The 21,085-nt window shown below is 40.9% G+C and overlaps 1 protein-coding gene across 23 annotated transcripts in view; it reads left to right on the forward strand.

Annotated features, from left to right (window-relative positions):
• Positions 1–10,721: 10,721 nt before the first annotated feature.
• Positions 10,722–21,085, forward strand: part of dmd (dystrophin) — a 470,394-nt gene continuing 460,030 nt past the window's right edge. For 19 of the 23 annotated variants that reach the window (XM_039793552.1, XM_039793539.1, XM_039793558.1 and 16 more), the window contains exon 1: positions 10,723–11,046. In XM_039793552.1, the coding sequence (XP_039649486.1) occupies positions 10,965–11,046 (82 nt within the window). In that variant the 5' untranslated portion in view covers positions 10,723–10,964. Of the gene's footprint in view, positions 11,047–21,085 lie in introns of all 23 variants that reach the window. The other 4 variants (XM_039793554.1, XM_039793560.1, XM_039793561.1 and 1 more) reach the window with 3 other exon arrangements.

The following is a 21,085-nucleotide window of genomic DNA, read 5'->3' on the forward strand; positions in this document are numbered from 1 at the left end:
TGGTTATGGCAGATCCAGAGTGACTCTGGGCAGATCCAATCATTTTAAACTTCAACGGAGTACCCGCCTTCAAGGAAGTTAACACTTGTCAATGGACAGTGGCCAGACTCTCTGTACAAATGAAATGTACTGCTGGTTCCTTGTATGTTTTAGCCCAAGTCTGACTCGTAGATTTTAGCATTTGTTTGGTTATTAATTTACTGATGAAAAGTAGAGGCTCGCAAACAAGAGACAGCTCTGTTTTATGCCTCATCTCCCAGTAGACTGGAGAGAAACACTGTCTAATGATGTGCATAGGGATTTAGGAAGTGTGTATGAATGTGTGTCTGAATGACAGAGGAAGAGTGTGTTAGACAAATAGAGAACGAGTGTGTGTGCATGTGTGTTGGCATGTTTTAGATGCCATTGTAGAGCTGTCAGTAATAAGCATTTATCTCTTTGTACGTTGGCACATTAAAGCACTGAACAAAATGTCTCCTTCTCACTCTCATTTTGTCACATCCTCTGTCTTTTGTCATCTTTATTCAGCTCTGAAATAATTACCATCATGCAGTATTATCTTACAGAACCAGAGATGTTGGTTAAATTTAGCAACATTTAGCTAAATTTAGCTAAATATACACAAGAATAATGCATGCATTCTGAGGTAAACTTGTCAGCATCCTGAAAAGCTACCCCTAAGTGCACCCAGGGGACTAACTAAGACTTAAAAATATACATCTAGTGCAATATATTCTGGTTAGGGTGTTTATTTTAAAATAAATTATTAATATGATCATGTAATTGGTGCATTTTGAGGTGTAAGTGCTGCATGTATACCTTTAGTGGAAGTTTTCCTCACCACTCGAGGTTTCTGCCTAAAAGGGAGTTTTTTCTCGGCTTTAATGCAAACCAGGCTTACCCAGGTTGCAGTCTGTGTTTGTTGATCTCCAGTTAATATAGCCTATTACTCACATCCACTTACAGCTTGTTCTCACCTCCCAAAAGGTGATTTACAAATGGGAATCTACTGTAATTGATAGGGTAAAGCTTAATAAATACTATAGTTGTTACATTGTTCTACAAAACCCATGCTGAACACCTCACCCAAAAACTAAACATTATTCCCAGGGGAGGAAGTAACAAATTACATTTACTCTTGTAAGTGTAACAAAGTTGTTTTTGTGTCTGAGTTAAAAAAAAAAAAAATGGTTATTTTACTTTTACTTAACTATCAGAAGATTTGTACTTGGTTACATTTTAAATCAAATCCGGCCCCTCGCAGATTTTGATCTGGCCCGCATATCAATTTAGGTTCACAATAAATTTTGGCCCGCCTAATTGTTTTTGCTTTTTCAATGTTTTGTCGCTTTTTCTGAAGTTTTTGTCACTTTTGCAGATGCTTTTGGTGCCTTTTCTGGTGTTTTTTCGCTTTTTACTTTGATGGCTAAGTTACTTTTTTGGGGGCTTTATGTGGACCAAGCTGTAAGTGAGAAGGCTATATGAGACACGCAATAATCCAGTAAAAGATCCTTGACTGAGCATGTGAATAAACTAAACATGATCAGCCCTTGATGTGATTCTTAGTTTCCAGTGTAGCCCTTAAGGTGTAGACACATTTAGCCGACGGCCGACCGTTGACAGAAAACCCCGTCGATATGATCAGTCGCGTCCCCGACGTCCAAAAAACTGCCACAGAACAGATCAAAAAGACGAGAGGAGACGAGACGTAATACATCTCTATAACAGCAGGCGGCGCTAATCTGTAATGTTGCCCAAGAAATGAAAACCGGAAGTTGATTGGACGAACGCCTCACATGGGTTTGTTTTCTCCGGAAATTCAAAGCCAGACTGTCATGGCGGCCGTTCAGAATACGATCTCATATTGTACTAAAATAGTTCACTGAAACGTGTTTCTGAGAACATTTTAAGCGAGAAATAGGCCATGCAGTTGCTGAATCTGTCTTCATTTCAGCTCAACAAAGGTCAATTTAAAAGCTTTTCGTCAGATTTGGAGAGACTCTAGTCACCTCATCCCGCTCGTCATTTCCGGGTCAGTCCCGACTGCCCTGCCGCCGACCGAACATGTCAGGTCGGCCAAAATGAACGCCGACAGCCCCCAGGACGGACGACGGCACGGGACACACCAAACAGATTTGAGTCACTGACCTCGCCAGACTGTCCCACGGCCGATAATCGGCCTGGTGTGTCAGCGCCCTTAGTGAAATTGAGTTTGACATCTCTGTGTTACAGAGTAAAACCAAAAAGATGAAAAAATCCTGATAAACTGTGAGAATGGAACAAAAGAAACAAGATAGATCAGATGCAGCAGAGAAGCAGCTGTTGTTGTCTCCGCGGCCGCAGGAGGGCTGAGCTCCAGAGAGGTGACAGAAATGATACGCTCTAAATGTTTGCTTTTACTGGCCGAGATCAAAGGCCGGGGCTAGCACTGAAATGAACAACAGCGCAAACAAATGAGGAATCACAGATGGAGTGTGGTTATAATCATAATTATTGTACCTCGGCAAAGTTACAAAATAAAAGGTTGCATTCATCTTAATTAATGCCTGAACACCTGTAGCCGCTGTGGAGTTTATATTGTTAAGAGTCTATCATAGAGTTGTAAATCTGTAAACTATGGAGAGCCATTTCATTCAAAGCCCTACACACTTCCCATATAAGTTACCACACGTCCAGCGCCGAAACTGCACACCACACCACCTATCATTTCTTAAGAATTTATTTTATTTATTTATTTATTTATTCGGGACAGTGCACATTAATGAACAATCTAACATTTCTGTACAGACTGTAAATGAGCCAGGTTATAGCATAAATGCTAATTTCCACCTGTAGTCCCAAGGCAGGAAAACAACAACTTACAAGATAATGCAAAAACAAAAAAATATTACAATATACAATATCAAAGAAGAAACACATTAGCACGCATTCAGACAGATTACATTACATCAATAAAATTAGTCAAAATGATGACATAACTGGGAACTTTTAAGAAATTGTTTAAAGTGCTTTTTAAATGTGCAGTAAGTTAGACATTCTCTTATGTTTGTTGGGATGCTGTTCCAGAAATGACCTCCTCTGATAGACAGAACAGTTTGTCCAAAGGTAGTTTTTCTATGGGGGATCTCTATATCTCCTCTAAATGAAGCTCCGAACAGATACAGAACAGGTATTTCCATTCTACATTATAAGATGCTTTTTCAGCATCTAAAGAGAGCACAGTTTTACTGAAAATCTGCAAAGGAAGATTTGAATGGATGCATGTTTCCATCTACTACTTTTATGTTGGTACAAGGAGTGGAGCGCATCAAAATAAACAGATGGCGGTGCTAATTCTCCAGTTGGGTGCATATTTAAAGTGTTGTTTTACAAATGGATTCTGAGCGACTTATTTAGTTGAGAGAGGCAATTGGGAACAAACCACCGACCAAAGTTGGAGACACGAAGAGGACGTTTCCATCTGGGCCCACTGGGGTTGCTCACCCAGTGTATTATTAGATTTCCAAAAAAAAGCTTGTTGATGTTGCAGGCCCAATGGCATTGGCCGACATTTGGCGACAGGGTAATTAAAGGTTCCTTGTACCAAATCTTCCACATGCACCTCGGAAAGACTGCAAAACAAACTGAAGTTAGAAGCACTCTTTCCTCTTCCGGGGACACTGCGCTGTGGCTGCCCTGCTGCCTCTTGGGTGTATAGTGTATTGTAGTGTGTGATGTATGTTCTTCATGTTATGTCTGTCGGTGTCTGATGTAGGGACTACTACTGTATCATATGTCTGATGTCCTGTCATGAAGTGCCTTGCGACTGTGCCGCAAACTCAACCGCCCCACAACGACAATAAAGTTATCTACTACTACTCTGAGAGACTTTGAAAAGAACTTGCAAAAATATATAAAGTTTAATAGTCGGCAAGGTTTCGGTACTAGACCATCTTCAGGAAAAAATATCTAATTAAACTTTATATATTTTTACAAGTTATACAGTGTGCGGGAGTTTTTCCTTGCAACTTTTGACCTGATTGTCCCCCTCTGGTGCACCTGTCTCACATTGTAGATATGCAAAGTATTGTTCTGTTGAGAGACTTTAAAGTTCCACTCATAGAGTTATGGCACAGCTGTTAACTGAAAACTGAAATGATTTCTCTGCCTATCTTACTGCTGCTAAAAATCTCCAAGAGAGTGAGGGTCGGTTAAGGAGCTTGTCAGCCTGGATTAGCTCTCATCAGCACAGTAAGTACACCTAACATCTGCCACACTCAACATCTGTGTCATTTAGCATCAAACACACAATCAGGGGGTGTCTGAATGATCTGACAATTAAATACTACAATGGATTATTTCTTTCTCTTGCTCCATTTATTTATTTTTAGAATCAACTACAGCTCCTTTGTTGTTTACTCAGCCCTGAGGGAAATGTCTCCAGAAAACATCTTTCCAAGATTGACTGGCCTAGTTTATAGTAAAGAGTGATGCTGTACTCTGTAACCTGTGTTTATACTTCCCCCTGCTGTCCACGTTCTGCCATGCCTACCCAGAGCACTGATTGAGGGTGTCCCAAATCCACTATATTGTGACTCTTAGCAGGTTTCACAAATCACAAAATTAAGAATACTTAAAAATGTCAGTATACAACACTCTTTTCCCAAAATGCAACACACAAAAGAAATGGAAGGTTTCGCATCTGTAAAACTTAAATCAGTTGCAAAAGATTGACAACTAATATCTGGAGACCATCTTGCGATTGGGATCACACCAGCCGCGACGCCAAATCAGGACAGGGGCCCCTTCCTTACTTCTTACCCCCGCTTTTGCTCAGACGACAGCCATCTTCGAACTCAGTTTTCATTTTGATCTCAACTCTAACGTTTCGTGACTGTATCTTGCACGGTTGTGATGCTATGTTATGACTAAATCTGGTCAAACAGACATATAAATATATTTTCCATCATAACATACACACACGCACACACACACGCTACTTTATTATTTTGCACTGTATCCATGTATGTAACCACCCTCAAAAAGCAAACTGAAAGTTGAAAACAAAAACATTTTCCAAAAAAAGGTAGGCTATGATAATTTTACTAACTGTAAGACTATAAAGTATAGTATATGGTATCCTATATACTGTAGTATGTAGTATGGAATTGGGACACAGAAAGAAAAAGTAGAACCTTTAATAAATTAATTAAAAATGCCCTACTCTGCCTCTGATTAGCTAACACTCATGGAATTGTACCTCGTAAGATGTCATGTCACTTAAAATGTATTGATTAATTGATTGATTGATACTTAGTTATGTACTGTATGAGTTTCATACTTAGTTATACATGTAGGCTATAAACTAAACTCCCACACCCACAAGATGACCGAGCTGATGCTGGCACAGCCACCTCCGGCTTAGGCCGGTTACACACTCGATGCGTCGCGCGAGCGTGTCAGCTGTGTCCGTTTATATTTCGGCTCCCATGTTAACAGGTTAGAGCTTACACACTGCCTGCGTGACACTAAGTGCACTAACGTTAACCGGGCTGAGCCACTCGTTTCTGCTAACGCTACGTGGCTAACCGTGCTAACAAGTTCCACCGTGCTTACGCAGTCTCAACCCTCTGTGGTGAGACAGCTTCACTGCGGAAAACACCGGGCCTCCCAGGCCCCCTCGATGACTAATCCCGCTAGCTGCGTTAGCACTGTTGACCCCCATGAGGAATTCTAAGTAATGACAACAAAACTGTCGCCGCATCCACATGATACAAGCCTTCCGTGATCGCCCACCACCCTCACCCCTCCTCCACGGAGTTGCTTGTAACCAAGGAGGATTAAAAAAACATGATGGACTCTTCAGAAAAGGTAATTATCTTCGCTCAATTTTCGGCACCCGAAGGTCGCCGGACAACACCATTTTCTGAACATAGCCATACTGAGTAATACAGAGAGAGTTTTGTGGAGCTGATAGTCTTAATTTGCTTTGTATCAACTCATTTGGCAGTAGCTTGAATGTAACAAACATTCATTAATATAAAAAAATTACGCACTAAAGCTTTGAGCTCTTAGACCAAACTGCTATCAGTGTGGACTGGAGCATGTGAAGGCATCGCGCAGGTGCGAGCTGCAATGTACCGACATCATACAGTCGACACTGTTCGTTTTCGAAAGAAACTGGGAGATAAGGCCTCCGAGGCCCGCCTGCAATGACTTCTTACCGCCAAAGTTGCCGCTAAAAAACAAACTAACTCAAATCTTACGGACTATAACTTTGACAGTACTTTTTAGTCAGGTCTATTTGAATTTCTCATATTGGAGACTAATATGTTCATGTATAGCCCCCATAGAATATAAACATGAAATATTTACTTATTTGGTTAATAACAATGGTTTCTAGTCATTTCTGTCACCTTCATCAAATATGCAAGCTCAGTTTGTGGCGAAGAGTAGAATAACCACTTGCCTACATATAGGGGTTTAATAAGTTCAAAATAAAATAAAAATATATACTTAACTTATTAACACCCCTAAAAATCTGTTTTTTCCTGACCTCTTCCTCTGGTTTGACTTCTCAGCAGGGTGTACTCCATGACACTGTTCAATGTGGTTACAGGTGCAACAGACTTTAAACTTTCCACCAGCAGTGAAAAAAGGTTGCATTTCCAAAATAATGAGAAAGTAAAACCAATGTCAACAAAACACAAGTGTTACTGTTGTGACAGGATGAGGTTTACCCCTCCCCCTTACCACCAGCACACCTGGGGCTCATCCCCTTTGATTGGGAGCAGGTGGGAGCTCTATTTAAGCCTGTGTGTAGACTCGTTCTTTTTCTGTCTTCTCCTGTTGGGTGTGGAGGTGTGCCGGGGATGGCGTGCTGCACACTTTTTGCCGCTGCCCTAGGTTGTTCAAAAAGTGGTCTGGATATATTGTATTAACTGTTGTACATATTGCATGTGGGTTTTTCTTCTTGTTATTTTGTTTGATTTTGTTTGATTTTGTTTGATTTTGTTTGCTGTTTTCTCATTATGCATGATGGTTTATTGATTTAAATTGTTTTGTTTATTATTGTTTTTCTAATATTACTCATTTATTCACTTTTAACAGAGAACATATTGCCATTTTAAAAAGAATATTTAACTAAATAAAACTGTATACTTTTATAATTACTTTATTGTCTCTGACCCCTGATTTTGGTGAACAGATCTGTGTGCTTTAAACGTCTTGGGCCTATCCCAAGTGGCGTTGTCGGACATTTTTAGTTTTCTCGAGTGTCATAGGCCACTCGCATTGCCACAGGTGGCGTTGTCGGCAGGATCATCAAAGCATTAAAGGGGCAGAGACAATAAAAAAAAAAATATATATATATATATATATATATATATATATATATATATATATATATTGTTGTTGTTTTAAATTGTTTAATCATTGTTTTTTTTTGTATCCAGAACAGCATTAGTGGTGTTAGGACCCAACATTTCTAAATTTTCAATTTTCTGTGAGCTTTCGGTCCAGCTTCCTCAGCTGTCATGGACGAGGAGGGGCGACAGCTAAACAAACTCGTTTCACAGCTTCAGGCAGACAACGAGCGACTCCGTCGGGAGTGTGCCGCTTCTTCGGGTCCCGGTGGGGGTGCGTCCCATTCCGCCGCTTCATTCAGCGGTACACTGTCCCCTGCTCCTGCGGTAGCTGAGTGGTTGGTTGTTATTCCTTGGGACCGCAGGTGTACGATTAACGGTAGGATGGGTTTGGGGATAGCCGAATGGGTCGAGGAGGTTGAGGCATGTATGTGTGCCAGGCATTTAATTGCTGCTGAACAGGCTCTTTTAATCTTTGATTATTTGGAGGGAGAGGCGAAGGAAGAAATTAAGTTCTGCCCTAGCTGTCGAGCTACAGCTTAGGTGGGGAGCCCTCAGGCGGGTAGGTAGGGGCGACATGAATTGGTTGCCTCATGCCCAAGTATGAATGTTTATTGGTGGTGTGGTTGTTTTCTGTCTGGTGGACACTTGGTCCATGGTGTCCACCATGACTGAGTCTCGTGGGGCAGTTTTCCCCTTGGGGCAAGGATTTCCTTCACCCTTGTAACTGGCTTCAGCCTTGAGCGGCAAATGGTCTTGCAATTCATTACATCGGCTGTGTAGAATTGGATGTAGAGTTGTGCGTAAAAGTCATGCCCCGCTTGGAATTCTTGTGGTGAGGGATACCCCCTGGTGCTGTGTCTTCTGCCCCTTGTATCTGATGGATGAATGTTACTTGTCAGTGCTAGGGACTGCACTGGGGAGAAAGTTTACCGCCAGGGTCCAGATAGGGCAAGTGGTGAAATTTTAGGTAGTGCTAGGCCGGTCTTGTCCAATTGGCAGCCGGCAAACTAGCGCCCACGGAGCTGTTAAGTTACAGTTCAGGTGGGGAGCCCTCAGGCTCGTAGGTAGGGGCGACATGAATTGGTTGCCTCATGCCCAAGTATGGATGTCTCTATTGGTTGTGTGGTTGTTTTCTGCCTGGTGGACACTTGGTCCATGGTGTCCAATATGACAGAGCCTCACTTCATGGGGCAATTTGCACCTTGAGGGATTCCCCCTGGTGTATGGAGGTCTCTATTTGTTGTGTGGTTGTTTCCTGTCTGGACACTGGGTCCATTGTGTCCAATATGACTGAGCCTCACTTCATGGGGCAGTTTCACCTTGAGGGATTCCCCCTGGTGCTGTGTTTTCTGACCCCTTGTATTTGGGGGTGAATGTTATTTGTCAGTGCTATAGAGAAGTTTTTGGTGTGCTTAGATCTCTTTTTCTAACCACCTTTAGTGGTTAAACCGCCTTGGTCATGACCTAAAAGGCTTTCTTTATCGTTGGGACGACGACACAAAAGCGGGGGGTAGATGTGACAGGATGAAGTTTACCCCTCCCCCTTACCTGTGCACGAGAGTGCCCACCAGCACACCTGGGGCTCATCCCCTTTGATTGGGAGCAGGTGGGAGCTCTATTTAAGCCTGTGTGTAGACTCGTTCTTTTTCTGTCTTCTCCTGTTGGGTGCGAAGGCGTGCCGGGGCTGGCGTGCTGCACACTTTTTGCCGCTGCCCTAGGTTGTCCGTTTGCTGCGGTGTGAGCCGACCCTGTCTTGGCTGGCGTTGGGTGTCTCGTGTGGGACGCCGAATGCGTGTGCAGAGTGGGTGCCTCCGCCGGGGTCTGAGGGCGGCATGTCCTGTATATTGCTGGACCGGGCTGCAGCCTTATACATGCTGCTGTGGGGCTATCATGGTGCCACGACTAATTAAAGGGCCAGTACTCCCCGGCGCGTTTCTTCCCCACTGAAGCTGTTCTGGATACTGGAAAAACTGTTCTGGATTCCGGCAAAACTGTTGTGGATTCCAGTAACCCTGGTCTGAATACTAGTTCAAAAAGTGGTCTGGATATATTATATTAACTGTTGTACATATTGCATGTGGGTTTTTCTTCTTGTTATTTTGTTTGATTTTGTTTGATTTTGTTTGCTGTTTTCTCATTATGCATGATGGCTTATTGATTTGAATTGTGTTTTGTTTATTGTTTTTCTAATATTACTCATTTATTCACTTTTAACAGAAAACATATTGCCATTTTAAAAAGAATATTTAACTAAATAAAACAGTATGCTTTTATAATTACTTTATTGTCTCTGACCCCTGATTTTGGTGAACGGATCTGTGTGCTTTAAAGGTCTTGGGCCTATCCCAAGTGGCGTTGTCGGACATTTTTAGTTTTCTCGAGTGTCATAGGCCACTCGCATTGCCACAGTGAATTTAACGAGTTTCCTTCATCACCAAGTGGAGCAGCTGAACGACAACCCCCACCCCAGCAGGCAACCCACACCAACCACCTCCCCCTGTCCAGACAGCAGTGCAGACCGTCCAGTCGGTGGCTGCTTGGGATGCCAGTCATTGCCTAGGTTTCTGTTTTTGGAAAACCTCATTCACTTACACCACACTACATACCCGAAGGCTTTGGTACTTGTGACTAGTTGGGAGTCAGTCTGTGGCCCAGAGCCGCGCCTGGATCCATCACACCATCCTATCTAATAATAGCAACTCTTAGGCTATATCGATGCGTACCACGTCGTGCGTAATGGAGCCAGAAACCAAGCCCTACTTCTGAATATCCAGGAAGTCCAAGTGGGTATATCCGTTTATCAGCAGATCTAATATTAGTAAGTGTGTAACGGCGCTGCCATCTAGCCACAGTGAGCAATGCGCTTCCTCACTGGAGAGAACAGCAAAGAAAAGCAATTTGTCTGCTACACAGTAAATACGACTTTAAGTCATTTCTCAAGTTGCGGCTCATGAATACCATGATATCAGTCATATTATATTTTACAATGAAGTTCATCCATCTTTCCATGTTGCTCCAAACTCCAAAATACATGGCCCAAATACATGAAATTCAATGTGATCAACAGTAACCTACTAAACTCATTTGGGTTATGGGGGGAATCGTTATGCTTGAATATGAATGTGGTCACATTGGTTGTGGCCTGTTATGTGAACACCACCCAGGTCAAAGTTGAGTCCATAGTTGACTCACCTTGATATTTTTCAAATACCTCATCGTCCCAATGCGGAAATAAGTGTCCACTAAGTGTCCGCAGGGTGTCGGGTTTTACGCATGGCGTCCGCCAAACAGGGGAGGGGCGGTGGGGTAGTGGCATGGAGACCACCTTCCCGCATCCTACTATTTAGAGGTGGGAATGCTCCGACACCCAGCTCCCCCTGCACACCTGCTCCGCTCCGTCTGTCACCGTCTGACAGACCGGAGGGTCCTCCTCCTGCCTTCGTCCTCCCCTCCGTCCTCACTGGAGCTCCGTTCTTGTGTCCACATTGTGCGCTCTACCTTTGGCTGTTTGGTCTGGATTTGTACTTTGGGTCTCTTCCCCCTCCTGGTGGATTTAACCTGTCCGTTTAGTCACCCACACGTAACCTAAAACTTTTAACACCCGGTGCCCTGTTATCGATGGCGGACAGTGTGCGCCCCGAGGACTACTGCGACGAGCCGGTCGAGGACGAGTTTGGAGAGATAATCAAGTCTCGATCTGGTAGGATATCAAAGCTTTCCTAGTGTGTGTGCGTGTGCGTGTGTGTGTGTGTGTGTGTGTGTGTGTGTGTGTGTGTGTGTGTGTGTGTGTGTGTGTGTGTGTGTGTGTGTGTGTGTATGTATGTATGTATGTGTGTGTGTGTGTTGCTGTATATCGATTTGCGCACGCGAGAGATGCTTGTGTACACTGCTGAGGATGCTCAGTAGCATACCACTGAAAACTCCTAAAACATAATCACACACTTTTCCATTAGACTGACACTTGTCACAGCAAGAAGTAGTTGAAAACGCTAAACTATGGATAAAATGATGTACAATACTGTTCAAAAGTTGAGAATCTCCTGACACAAAAGCTTCATGGGTGTAGTTCAGATGGCTGAGAGGACTACAATGGTTCAACCAGACTTGACAATTGAAAGCAAGACACAAAGATAACTCTGAGCAAGGTTTAATATAAGAATAGAAAAATCAATCACCTGTCATTGGTAAAATAAACTGGAAGCATAGCATCAAAATGTGTGCTGATTTAAATAGGACCAGCTTCCTGTTTCTGTGACAAGTGCACAATAATGCAAGCTGGAATTAAAAGGTGTGTTGCTTTAGCAAAGCTATTCTTAAACTTCCACAATAGAAATAGAAGGTTAGTCTAGTGTTAGCACTGTTAGAATATCAGCTGAACACACAATGGACTGACAAATCACAGTTTAAACCTAGTCAATAACTGCAGCGTGCCCAAAGAAAAACGGCTTCCCAAAATATTTATAGACAGTCACCAGTTTTCTGTACTGGAAAACAAATTCAAAATCAGTTTCAACAGTATTATCCCCTGCCATGCAACACTGTGGGAACATCGACTAAATGGAAGTTTGAATCATTTAATTGATCTTATTTTGGGTCCAAAACTATTTGAAATGAATTATACTGTTTTTATATCGGTAAAAATAAGCATTACTGAAGATTAGAAATAAAAGACCAACAGGTGTTTCCAAACTTTGCTTGTTTTATCCTTATTTTATATGTATTTATATAATTTGTTTTTATATTGTGCACACATTTGCACATGTATGCAAATATGACTTTCCAGCCTCTATGTCATGATGTTGTCAGTGCTGTTCCTGAAAATTTTAGCTACATTTCCCATGATCACAATTTCTTCCTCTTCAAAGAGGATATTGACACAGGGCAAATCCAACAACAGCTGATGCCTGTGACCTTTGCGGGGAACGTTTTACTTCAGTTGCTGCTTGTCGCAGAAAACACAGTAAAGTATACTACAGTTATAGTTTTACAATATGTCAATTATGAGCAATTAAGACAAAATTAATTAATGAATTTCATTACCTTTTTCATCAATCCTATATACAGTTCAGTGGTGCGGTTTGCACAGTAGATCTCAGGGCCTTCCAAGTCAGGTTAATTCACTATCTGCTTAAACTTAAAGTGGCAAATAAAGTTTGAGGATCTTTAGCTATTTTTTCCTAATTTATGATAAGTAATAACAATCAAGGGGTACTCAAGCGATTTAATTTATGATTTGATTCTACATTTTTTGATTTGATTCTACACTTCCATAAAATTGGCAGCAAAATGAGAGACAGATCTGTGAGACAGATTTAAAAATGAATGGTCAAAATAGAAGAACCACAGGCATTCTGACAACTGTTTTCACAGGCTGAGTACTCCTGGTGACAAGTAAACTTACCTTCACATGTACAATCGGTGGAACACCTCTTTAAAGATTTTAACACAAAGGAGAGAAGAAAAAAAACTATATTAAAAGTAATGGTAAAACTTATTTAAATACATTAAGGTAAAATAAGACTTTAACTTTATGCAGCTGATCGTACCATTTTTATCCAAGATAAAAAAATTCTCATGCTTGTAAAAAATATACAAATATACAAGCAAAAAAATCCTAATGTGCAAACTCTTATTTTTGCCAGGACTCAGATCCTTTAAAGCTATAGTGTGTAGTTTCTGTCGCCCCCATGAGGAATTCTAAGTAATGACAACACCACTGTTGCATCCACATGACACAAGCCTTTCGTAATTGCGCACGCACCCCAATGCCTCCGCCACGCAGTTGCTAGTAGCCAAGGAGGACACGGAGGATTTAAAAAAACATGATAGACTCTTCAGAAGAGGTAATTATCTTCACTCGAGTTTCTGCGTGCGAAAGTCGCCGGATGACAACAATTTCTAAACACAGCATTGCTGAGAAATACCGAGAGTGTTTTGTGGAGCTTGTGGAGCTGTCTTAATTAGCTATGTATCAACTCATTTGGCAATGGCTTGAATGTAACGGACGTTTATTAATGTCAAAAAGTTACGCACTAAAGCTTTAAGTAAAAATAGCAACACAACAATGTATAAAGACTCTATTACTCTAGTCCTGCAAGTAAAAGTACAGATGAAATATCAGCAAAATGTACTTTTAAAGTAAGTTTAAAAAAATAAAAACACTCATTCCACAGTAAAATGTCCCCTCTAACTGATATATATCATGTCATGTATAATAATATATTAGATTGTAATATGTATGTAATGTATGCATCAAATCGTAAGTAAAATGTTACTGTTGTAGCTGCTCGAGGTGGAGCTAGTTTTAACTTCTGTATATACAGTTAGCTAGGTTAGTCTATCTATGTGGTTCACAACCTAGGGTTGGGCCCCACTAAATGGTCACAAGATGAATTTGAGGCGTTGGGAAATTATTATATTATATTAATAATTTTTTTTTGGTGAAATGTTGGATAATTTGACCTCTTTGGACCTTAAACAGTTTCAATTTCAATTTAGATGAAACCATGTGAGAGGTTTAGAGGAGAAATATCAGATAGGCCTAAAATGTCATTGTGTAAAAAGCACAATATTGCCCTCTGAAAAGTAGTGAACTATCAAGTACCAGAAAATGGTAACACTTAACTATCTCAAAATTGTACTAAGAAAAAAAAATATCAGGAACACATTTACTTAGTATGGTACATACTTGAGTTGTTTTTTTTGTGCCATAAATCAATCATCAAAGAACATGAAGGCATGCAATATAAAACATTGTGGGATGGGGTTGGGCTGCCCCTCCCTGTGATGGGATGTTGTTTTCTTAGGTTGTTGTTATGTCTTGTGACCCTGTGTGGCAAATTGAGTACATTTAATTCCCAAAAAAACTTCCCCTTCACTGTCCCTTTAACCCTGAACTATCCAATTAGTTCAGTCCAGGCCTCGCCTTGCTGCATTTAAAGTCAACAGTATCATTAGTATTATTTGTAGACCTAAATCGGGACTAAATTATATCCGGGCTAACCTGCCAACTATACCCAGGGCTAAAAACGTTCTGGGTGAAAGCGTTGTTTGTGTGATCTGTGACCATGACACTGAATCTCTCACAGCGTGCTGGGATTAGTTGATGAGCAGAGATTTTATTTCCTGTTATTGCGCTTGTAAATACTGGATGACCTAGAATGGTTCACTGGGCGGTGAGACAGAGTCAAACAGTAGGGTCAAGTTTTTCTTATACAAATGGCGACTGGGACAGGTAATCTCCCCCTTCTGCTCTTGTCTGTCTGTGTAAATAACTTTTTTCCTTGAGTGAGCTACCAGCTTAAATAAAGCTTCAATGCATAAATAAAGCCTGTACCTCCCCCCCTCCTCTCTCTCTTTCTCTCTCACACACTTTCTCTTGTCTCTCTGTGTGTCTCTTGCCCACTCCCCTGCTGTACAGCTGGTGGGTCATCTCATGCTGGAAATAGCGGTCAGCTGGCTTGATGGACGGCTGTTGTGCGGTGTCACATAGCCTAGTTTGGGAGGTTGCCATGCCCCGACCTTCTCTCTATCTTATCTTTCTATCTCTCACTCCCCCTTTTCAACCTCTCCCACTTTCCACTTCCATAGCTTTTTCCACACCCTATTTCTGTCTTCCACTCTATTTACTGTACATCTCCTATTACTGTTTCTCCTTTGTTCCCCAGCGTCAACTTAGTTTTCTCTCCCTTTTTATGCGCCCCACTCCTCTCATCTCCCTCCTTGTGTCATATATGACCACCCAAGTTGTTGTTCACTGTATGGTCTGGCAGTAGCTAAATCTAGCTGACTGTCTCAGTTCTGTACAGGCAACGCTCTAGATATTTACCATACCACATACTGTTTGGTATAATGTATCCAAAACAACTGTGAAATGTCGCTTTATTTTACATGTCCATAATAAGTTTTCCGTAATTCCTGGAAAGAAGTTAATTATATGTAAGGATGTGTTCAATTCACACTTCCTGTAATTAATTAAAATGAATTGCGAACCTAGAATAAGTAAGAGTCAGTCTAACAAGTCAGCTGGATCATGCAGTTCAGGCCAGGGCTAATGATAATAATAATTTACATTATTCATTTATCTGTCAAATACTTGCTTGATTTTGGTCCTTAAAGGTGCCCTGCCACAAAAAACAGTTTTTACTTGCATTTTTTTTTAAATATGTTAGGTCCATATGTGTTGGTGTTATGTTGTGAATGTGAAAATGAACTGCTACCCCCTCGGTCAGCTCTAGCCACTGAAAAGAAATAAGCAGAGAAGTCAGGCCAATTACAAAAGCTGGTCAGTCTGACATCATGTTGCCTGAGCTCATTACATTAGCTTGCCCAGTTGCGCTGGGCAGAGCCATAGAGATATTAAGAGTTGCGACACTCGATCTCGCTAGCGGGGTGGCCACGTGGTTCATGTAAGCCTGTATAGTTCCAAACACACGCAGCGCTGTCATGTTCTACGAAGGGACTGACAGCAGCGATTGCGATATTGAATGGTAAATATAAATAAAAAAGCATACCCATGTACTTGTTTGATTGTTATTGCATTATTGCATATTTTGTAAAAGTCAGTTTTACATTTGGTAGGGTGACAACTGAAAGCTATGTATAGATACGTTTTTAAGTTTCACGTCCTTGTTAGCATGGGTAGCACTAAGCTACTGTCTTTAGTGGCTTAACCTTACTACATCGGTTTTTAAATCAAAGATGATTAAAGATGTTCTTTTTTGCACATCTGGACTATTGTATTTTCCTTGATTTTGCTTGTAATTCCGATTCACTTACCCGTGGTCAGAGAGCGATTGAGAAAGCAGAGTAGCAACAGTCCATTCAGCATTTAGTGTCCACTCCTACTACTGCTGATGAGGCGGAGTTGACGAGTTACAACCATGATCATTTTAAGACTAAGCCATATGCAAAGTATCAAATATATTAAAGAATAACAACTCATTACACTTGGATGAATGAATGAAACGTATTTTTTTATTGAACAATGAGTGAGAGAACAAGAACAAGTACAGGAAAAGAGAGGAATATGGTGGGGAAAGGAGACAATTAAAAAAAAAAGCAATACAAATAAGATTTACCACTGGCACCACTGGTTATAAAATCCTCCAGCAAATGTAGATTCTACCAGCCAGGAGTTTTTGGGGAAGTGTTTGAGATGCTGAGTGTTTTGAAAAAAAAAAAAAAAATCCTCTCCACATATATCAGGCTGAGTTTTGTGGAACAAAAAACAAGTGGGAACAAGTATGAATAAGAGCAACAAAGTAGAGCCAGGGGGTATCAAAAAATAAAACAATGTTAGTCATGTGTGGAAAAAGAACAACAAATGTGTGAGCAGGTGTGCTGTATATCTTACTTGAAAAACAAGAACAAAGTGAAGGAACAGGGTTATAGTATAAGTGATTAATAAACAAAAAAAATCCTCCACATATATCAGGCTGAGGTTAAGGATTGCAAAGTACATCAGGGCTGAAAGGAAGGACAACAATATTAATAAACGATACCTGGCATAAGAAATATAACAGATAAATGAGTGTGGAACAAAAAACAAGTGGGAACGAGCATGAATAAGAACAACAAAGCAAACGTACAGTAAGTGTGACCAAGAAAGAGAACAACAAATGTGTAAACAAGTATTAAGAACAAGCATCCTAGCCATTTGGGGGGGAACCTGTGATGGCCAGGACAACAATATTGGAGGTCCAGCAAGATCTGTAGGGAAGTTCCTCTCGACAACGCATACTGTGGAGACATCCTCTTCATCTGTGTCCTGGACACTAAAAAGCAGATGATGCGAAATAGGGTTATCAGACACACAGTACTCAGCTGACTAGCTAACACCGTCAGGTTCAGCAGATAAAACCTAAATAAAACCCGTCCTTAATCAACCTTAATGATCCTAGTAATCCAACATCAATAACTAACTAAATAAAAGTTGTCATAGGTTCACTATTGAACTTCGTAATTGTTGGTGTAGCGACACCTTCACAGCTGGCGAAGTCGAGCTAACAAACTAGCAGGCAATTGGTCGTATATAGCTAATAATGCTGTGCACATACAACTAAAGATCGGTATATGCATCATAAAGGGCCTCTGATATAATATAGAGAGTTGACTATTCAAAAGTGGTGGCCATTTAATCAACTTACCCCTGGAGATACTTTCACAGCTGGCGAAGTCAAGCTAACAAACTAGCAAACGAGCAAACAAACTAGCAGGCAATCGGTTGTCTACCAAGCTAAAAATATATATAATTACGCTGTGCACATACAAATGAAGATCAGTATATGCATCATAAAGGGCCTCTTATAAAATACAGACAGTTCACAATTCAAAAGAGGTAGCTATTTAATCAACTTACCTCAGAAGTTACTCGACAGCCAGCAATGGAAATGAATGATGTCCGACGCCGTGAATGGATTAGAAGTAGGTGACAAAAAGCGTACAACGGAGTCCAATGGGAGTGTCGCCACTCTGTCTTTCTCTATCACTCTGGCGCTGGGTAAAGGATGCTGATAGCCAGGCTCTCATTGGCTAGCTGTTAGCCAATGAGAGTCAAGCAGCTTAGCTTGTTGAATATTAATGAGAACTGGCACAAACTGAGCTGAGTCTTCCTGCAGACTTTCTATATCGCGCTAGAATGGCTTGAAACAAGGTAACCAAGGGATTTTTTCCACAAAAAAATGTTACAGAGTCCATGGTAGAACTTCAGACATTACCACAAAGTAATGAAATACGTGTGGCAGGGCAACTTTAAAAGTTGTAAAATAGCTAAATGCCCATTACATCAGATTGTATTGACAGTGGACTGCTGTTTCAGATTTGGGCTAAATCCTGATTAGTGTTACATCTACTTGTTTTTCCAGTTTTCTCAAATGTTTTCTCCTCCAAGGTTCATGCACACTGTCAGCATTAAGGTCATTAAAAAAAGTGGTGACAGTGTGCAGGAGGTCACTACCTTCTGTTGCAAGACTTCCTTCTCTTCTGCACCTGTCTACCCTACCAGTTGTGTTTTAGACAACATAACATAACTGTACAAAGATTCACAATGTTTTCGCAATGTATAAGCAACCTATCAGAAATCATATGTTTTGATTTCCCCAAATCTGTTGAAAATATATTTAAAAATAATAAAAAAAAATATCTATGAAGTTGCTGCTTTTTACATGCTGTGAATTCATTTTGAATTGTTTGTAATTGTTACCATTTATTTTCTAAGCAATGCATTGATTTTTTCAGTGTGATGTTTATTCACAATAGATGGATGGATAGAGACAGTTTTTCCTTGGCTCTGCATTTTTCAGTATTATTGGCAATTTGGTTCATATACCACCCCTGGCAACACAAAAGTATGCAGCAGAGGACATGTTTCCCACTTGATGTATCCCTACGCCAGGCTGTGTGTGTGTGTCAGTGTGTGTGTCTGAATATGTGTGTGTGTGTGTGTGTGTGTGTGTGTGTGTGTGTGTGTGTGTGTGTGTGTGTGTGTGTGTGTGTGTGTGTGTGTGTGTGTGTGTGTGTGTGTGTGTGTGTGAGGGTGTGGCGCCATGGGAGGGTCTGTGTACTTTTGTAGATTGGTTTTAAAATTGTAGAATTTATCAACTTTGACAACTCGTCATCTGGTGTGTGAGACTGGGAGTGTGTGTGTCTATGTGTGTACATGCATCTACGTGTATGTGTTTCTGGATGTGTAGCCATGTCTGCCTTGTTATCGCACACTGCAGGTCCATAAGCACTTCGCTATTACCCATCATTCCTTTCCTAGGCACAGACCTCTGGACACTTATCCTGATTGGAGCAGACAGGCAGGTAAATTCAGGCCACACTAAGGACTCCTGTGTAATATGCATAACAGTGGGTACACCCAGAAAAAGCAGGGGGCCAGGATAGAAAGCTGACATGTATATCAAAACAAAACAAATCTTTTAACTTTTCTTCTCTTCACTTGGCATTACTTCTCTTCACTTCATTATCTTCCTGACTTGATATCACTTCTCTTCACCTTTCTTCTTTAGACTTGTTTTTTCAGCATTCTTTACTTCTCTTTTCTCTTCCTCAAAAGATGCTTTACATACATGTTTGTGCAAAAGGGCTCGGTGAAGGTGAATATAGATCAGCAGGTGTGGTGATTATTAAATACTCTCTCAGCCAGTCATATCACTGGTCTCGTAGCTCTAACAGCTGGGCCAATCACTGTTAAACGTTATAACGACAGCTCAGCGAACGGAAAGATTTACCTCAGGAAATGTCTGGATGGTTTAGAGCGTCTCGACATAAACACATCACCACGAATCTGTTCCAAAAGGACAGATGGGAGTATGATTCAGGTAGTTACTTATAGAACATCTGAAATAAAAAAAATATAAAAATTATTTGGTGAAACTGGCTATATAATTCCGACTGATGATATTTTAGCAATAATTCTTGTCTATCTCACCTCGTACATGGTCGTAGTTTAGTAGCCTAATTAATGTTACACAACATTGTTTGTAATGCAATGTGTTTCAAGGATAAAATATGAGACTTTTGTTAAAAAGAAAGTTGGAAAAAAGGCTATTAAGGCTATTATGAGCCCTTATGAGAAGAAAAATAGAACATTATAGTTCTCGATTGTGTTGCTAAATAGTACCATTAAAGATTTGGACATTTCAGCCCCCCAGTATCAAAGAAATTCATTGTTGAAGTTGGTGGAATGCTTCATATAAAAAGAACAGGCCTTACAGGAATGAAAATACAACCAAAGGTTTAACCAAACGATGGAAAAAAGAGAGTGAAGAGAACACAGATTCTTGCATAGACTCAGTTATAGCTCACAAGTAAAACAAATTCAACGATGACTCATAAATGATACATATTTTCAGCAAGTATGAACATTTTGAAACAATGTCAACTAGAGGAAAGGGAAGCAACATAAAAACGGAATTGACGCATCATTTTAAGAACCAAAAACACAAGCAAAAATGTAAGAAATGGATTAAACGGTGTGTTTATCTGCTGTAACATAAACTGCACTCGTCAGCAAGTCCGGCTAGACTCACTTAGCTTAAAACCTACAATAAGCTGTAGTGTTGTTGACAAGGAAAGGGCTTAGGTTTGGTTAGAAGTTATTAAGAACCTTTTCACCTTAGGACGAAAATCTTAGAAAGATTAAAAGCCAAACTTTAACTCCCAACTCTGATTCATTGGCTCTGCATGATCAAGTAATGACATTTATGGACAGAAGATGGCAGCAGAGGCAGACGATGGCTTTGTACCTGTCCTCAGAGAGACTGTGTGAGATGCTGGCAATGAAGATGAATGTGTGGGAACAGATCCACCTGTTCTTGGGAGATTTGAGTCTGGCTCTGTATAAAAGAGAGAGACAGGTTGAGTTGAGAGAGAGAGAGAGAGAGAGAGAGAGAGAGGATGGAGGGGAAAACAAACATAACACGAAATATGGTAGTGAAAAATAGTGCAGCTGTTGTTTTCTTGAGGGAAGAAAGGGATGGGTGGCAAAATGAATGACTGAGTAGTGATGGATATGAACAGACACACATTGTCTCTCAGTCAGGATGGAGTGCAAGGTTTAGTGTATGATCTGACCCACATGGAGTTTGTTTCATTACAGGCCAGAGGAGGCTGTGTGTGCGTGCGTGTGTGTGTGTGTTCGTGTGTGTGTGTGTGTGTGTGTTGTAATGAGTCTGGTAGTTGAGGATCCCAGAGGAACCCCCTCCCTGCTAAATCAGACACCCCCACATGTC

This window comes from Perca fluviatilis, chromosome 24, assembly GCF_010015445.1.
Source record: "Perca fluviatilis chromosome 24, GENO_Pfluv_1.0, whole genome shotgun sequence".
Classification (NCBI taxonomy): Eukaryota; Metazoa; Chordata; class Actinopteri; order Perciformes; family Percidae; genus Perca; species Perca fluviatilis.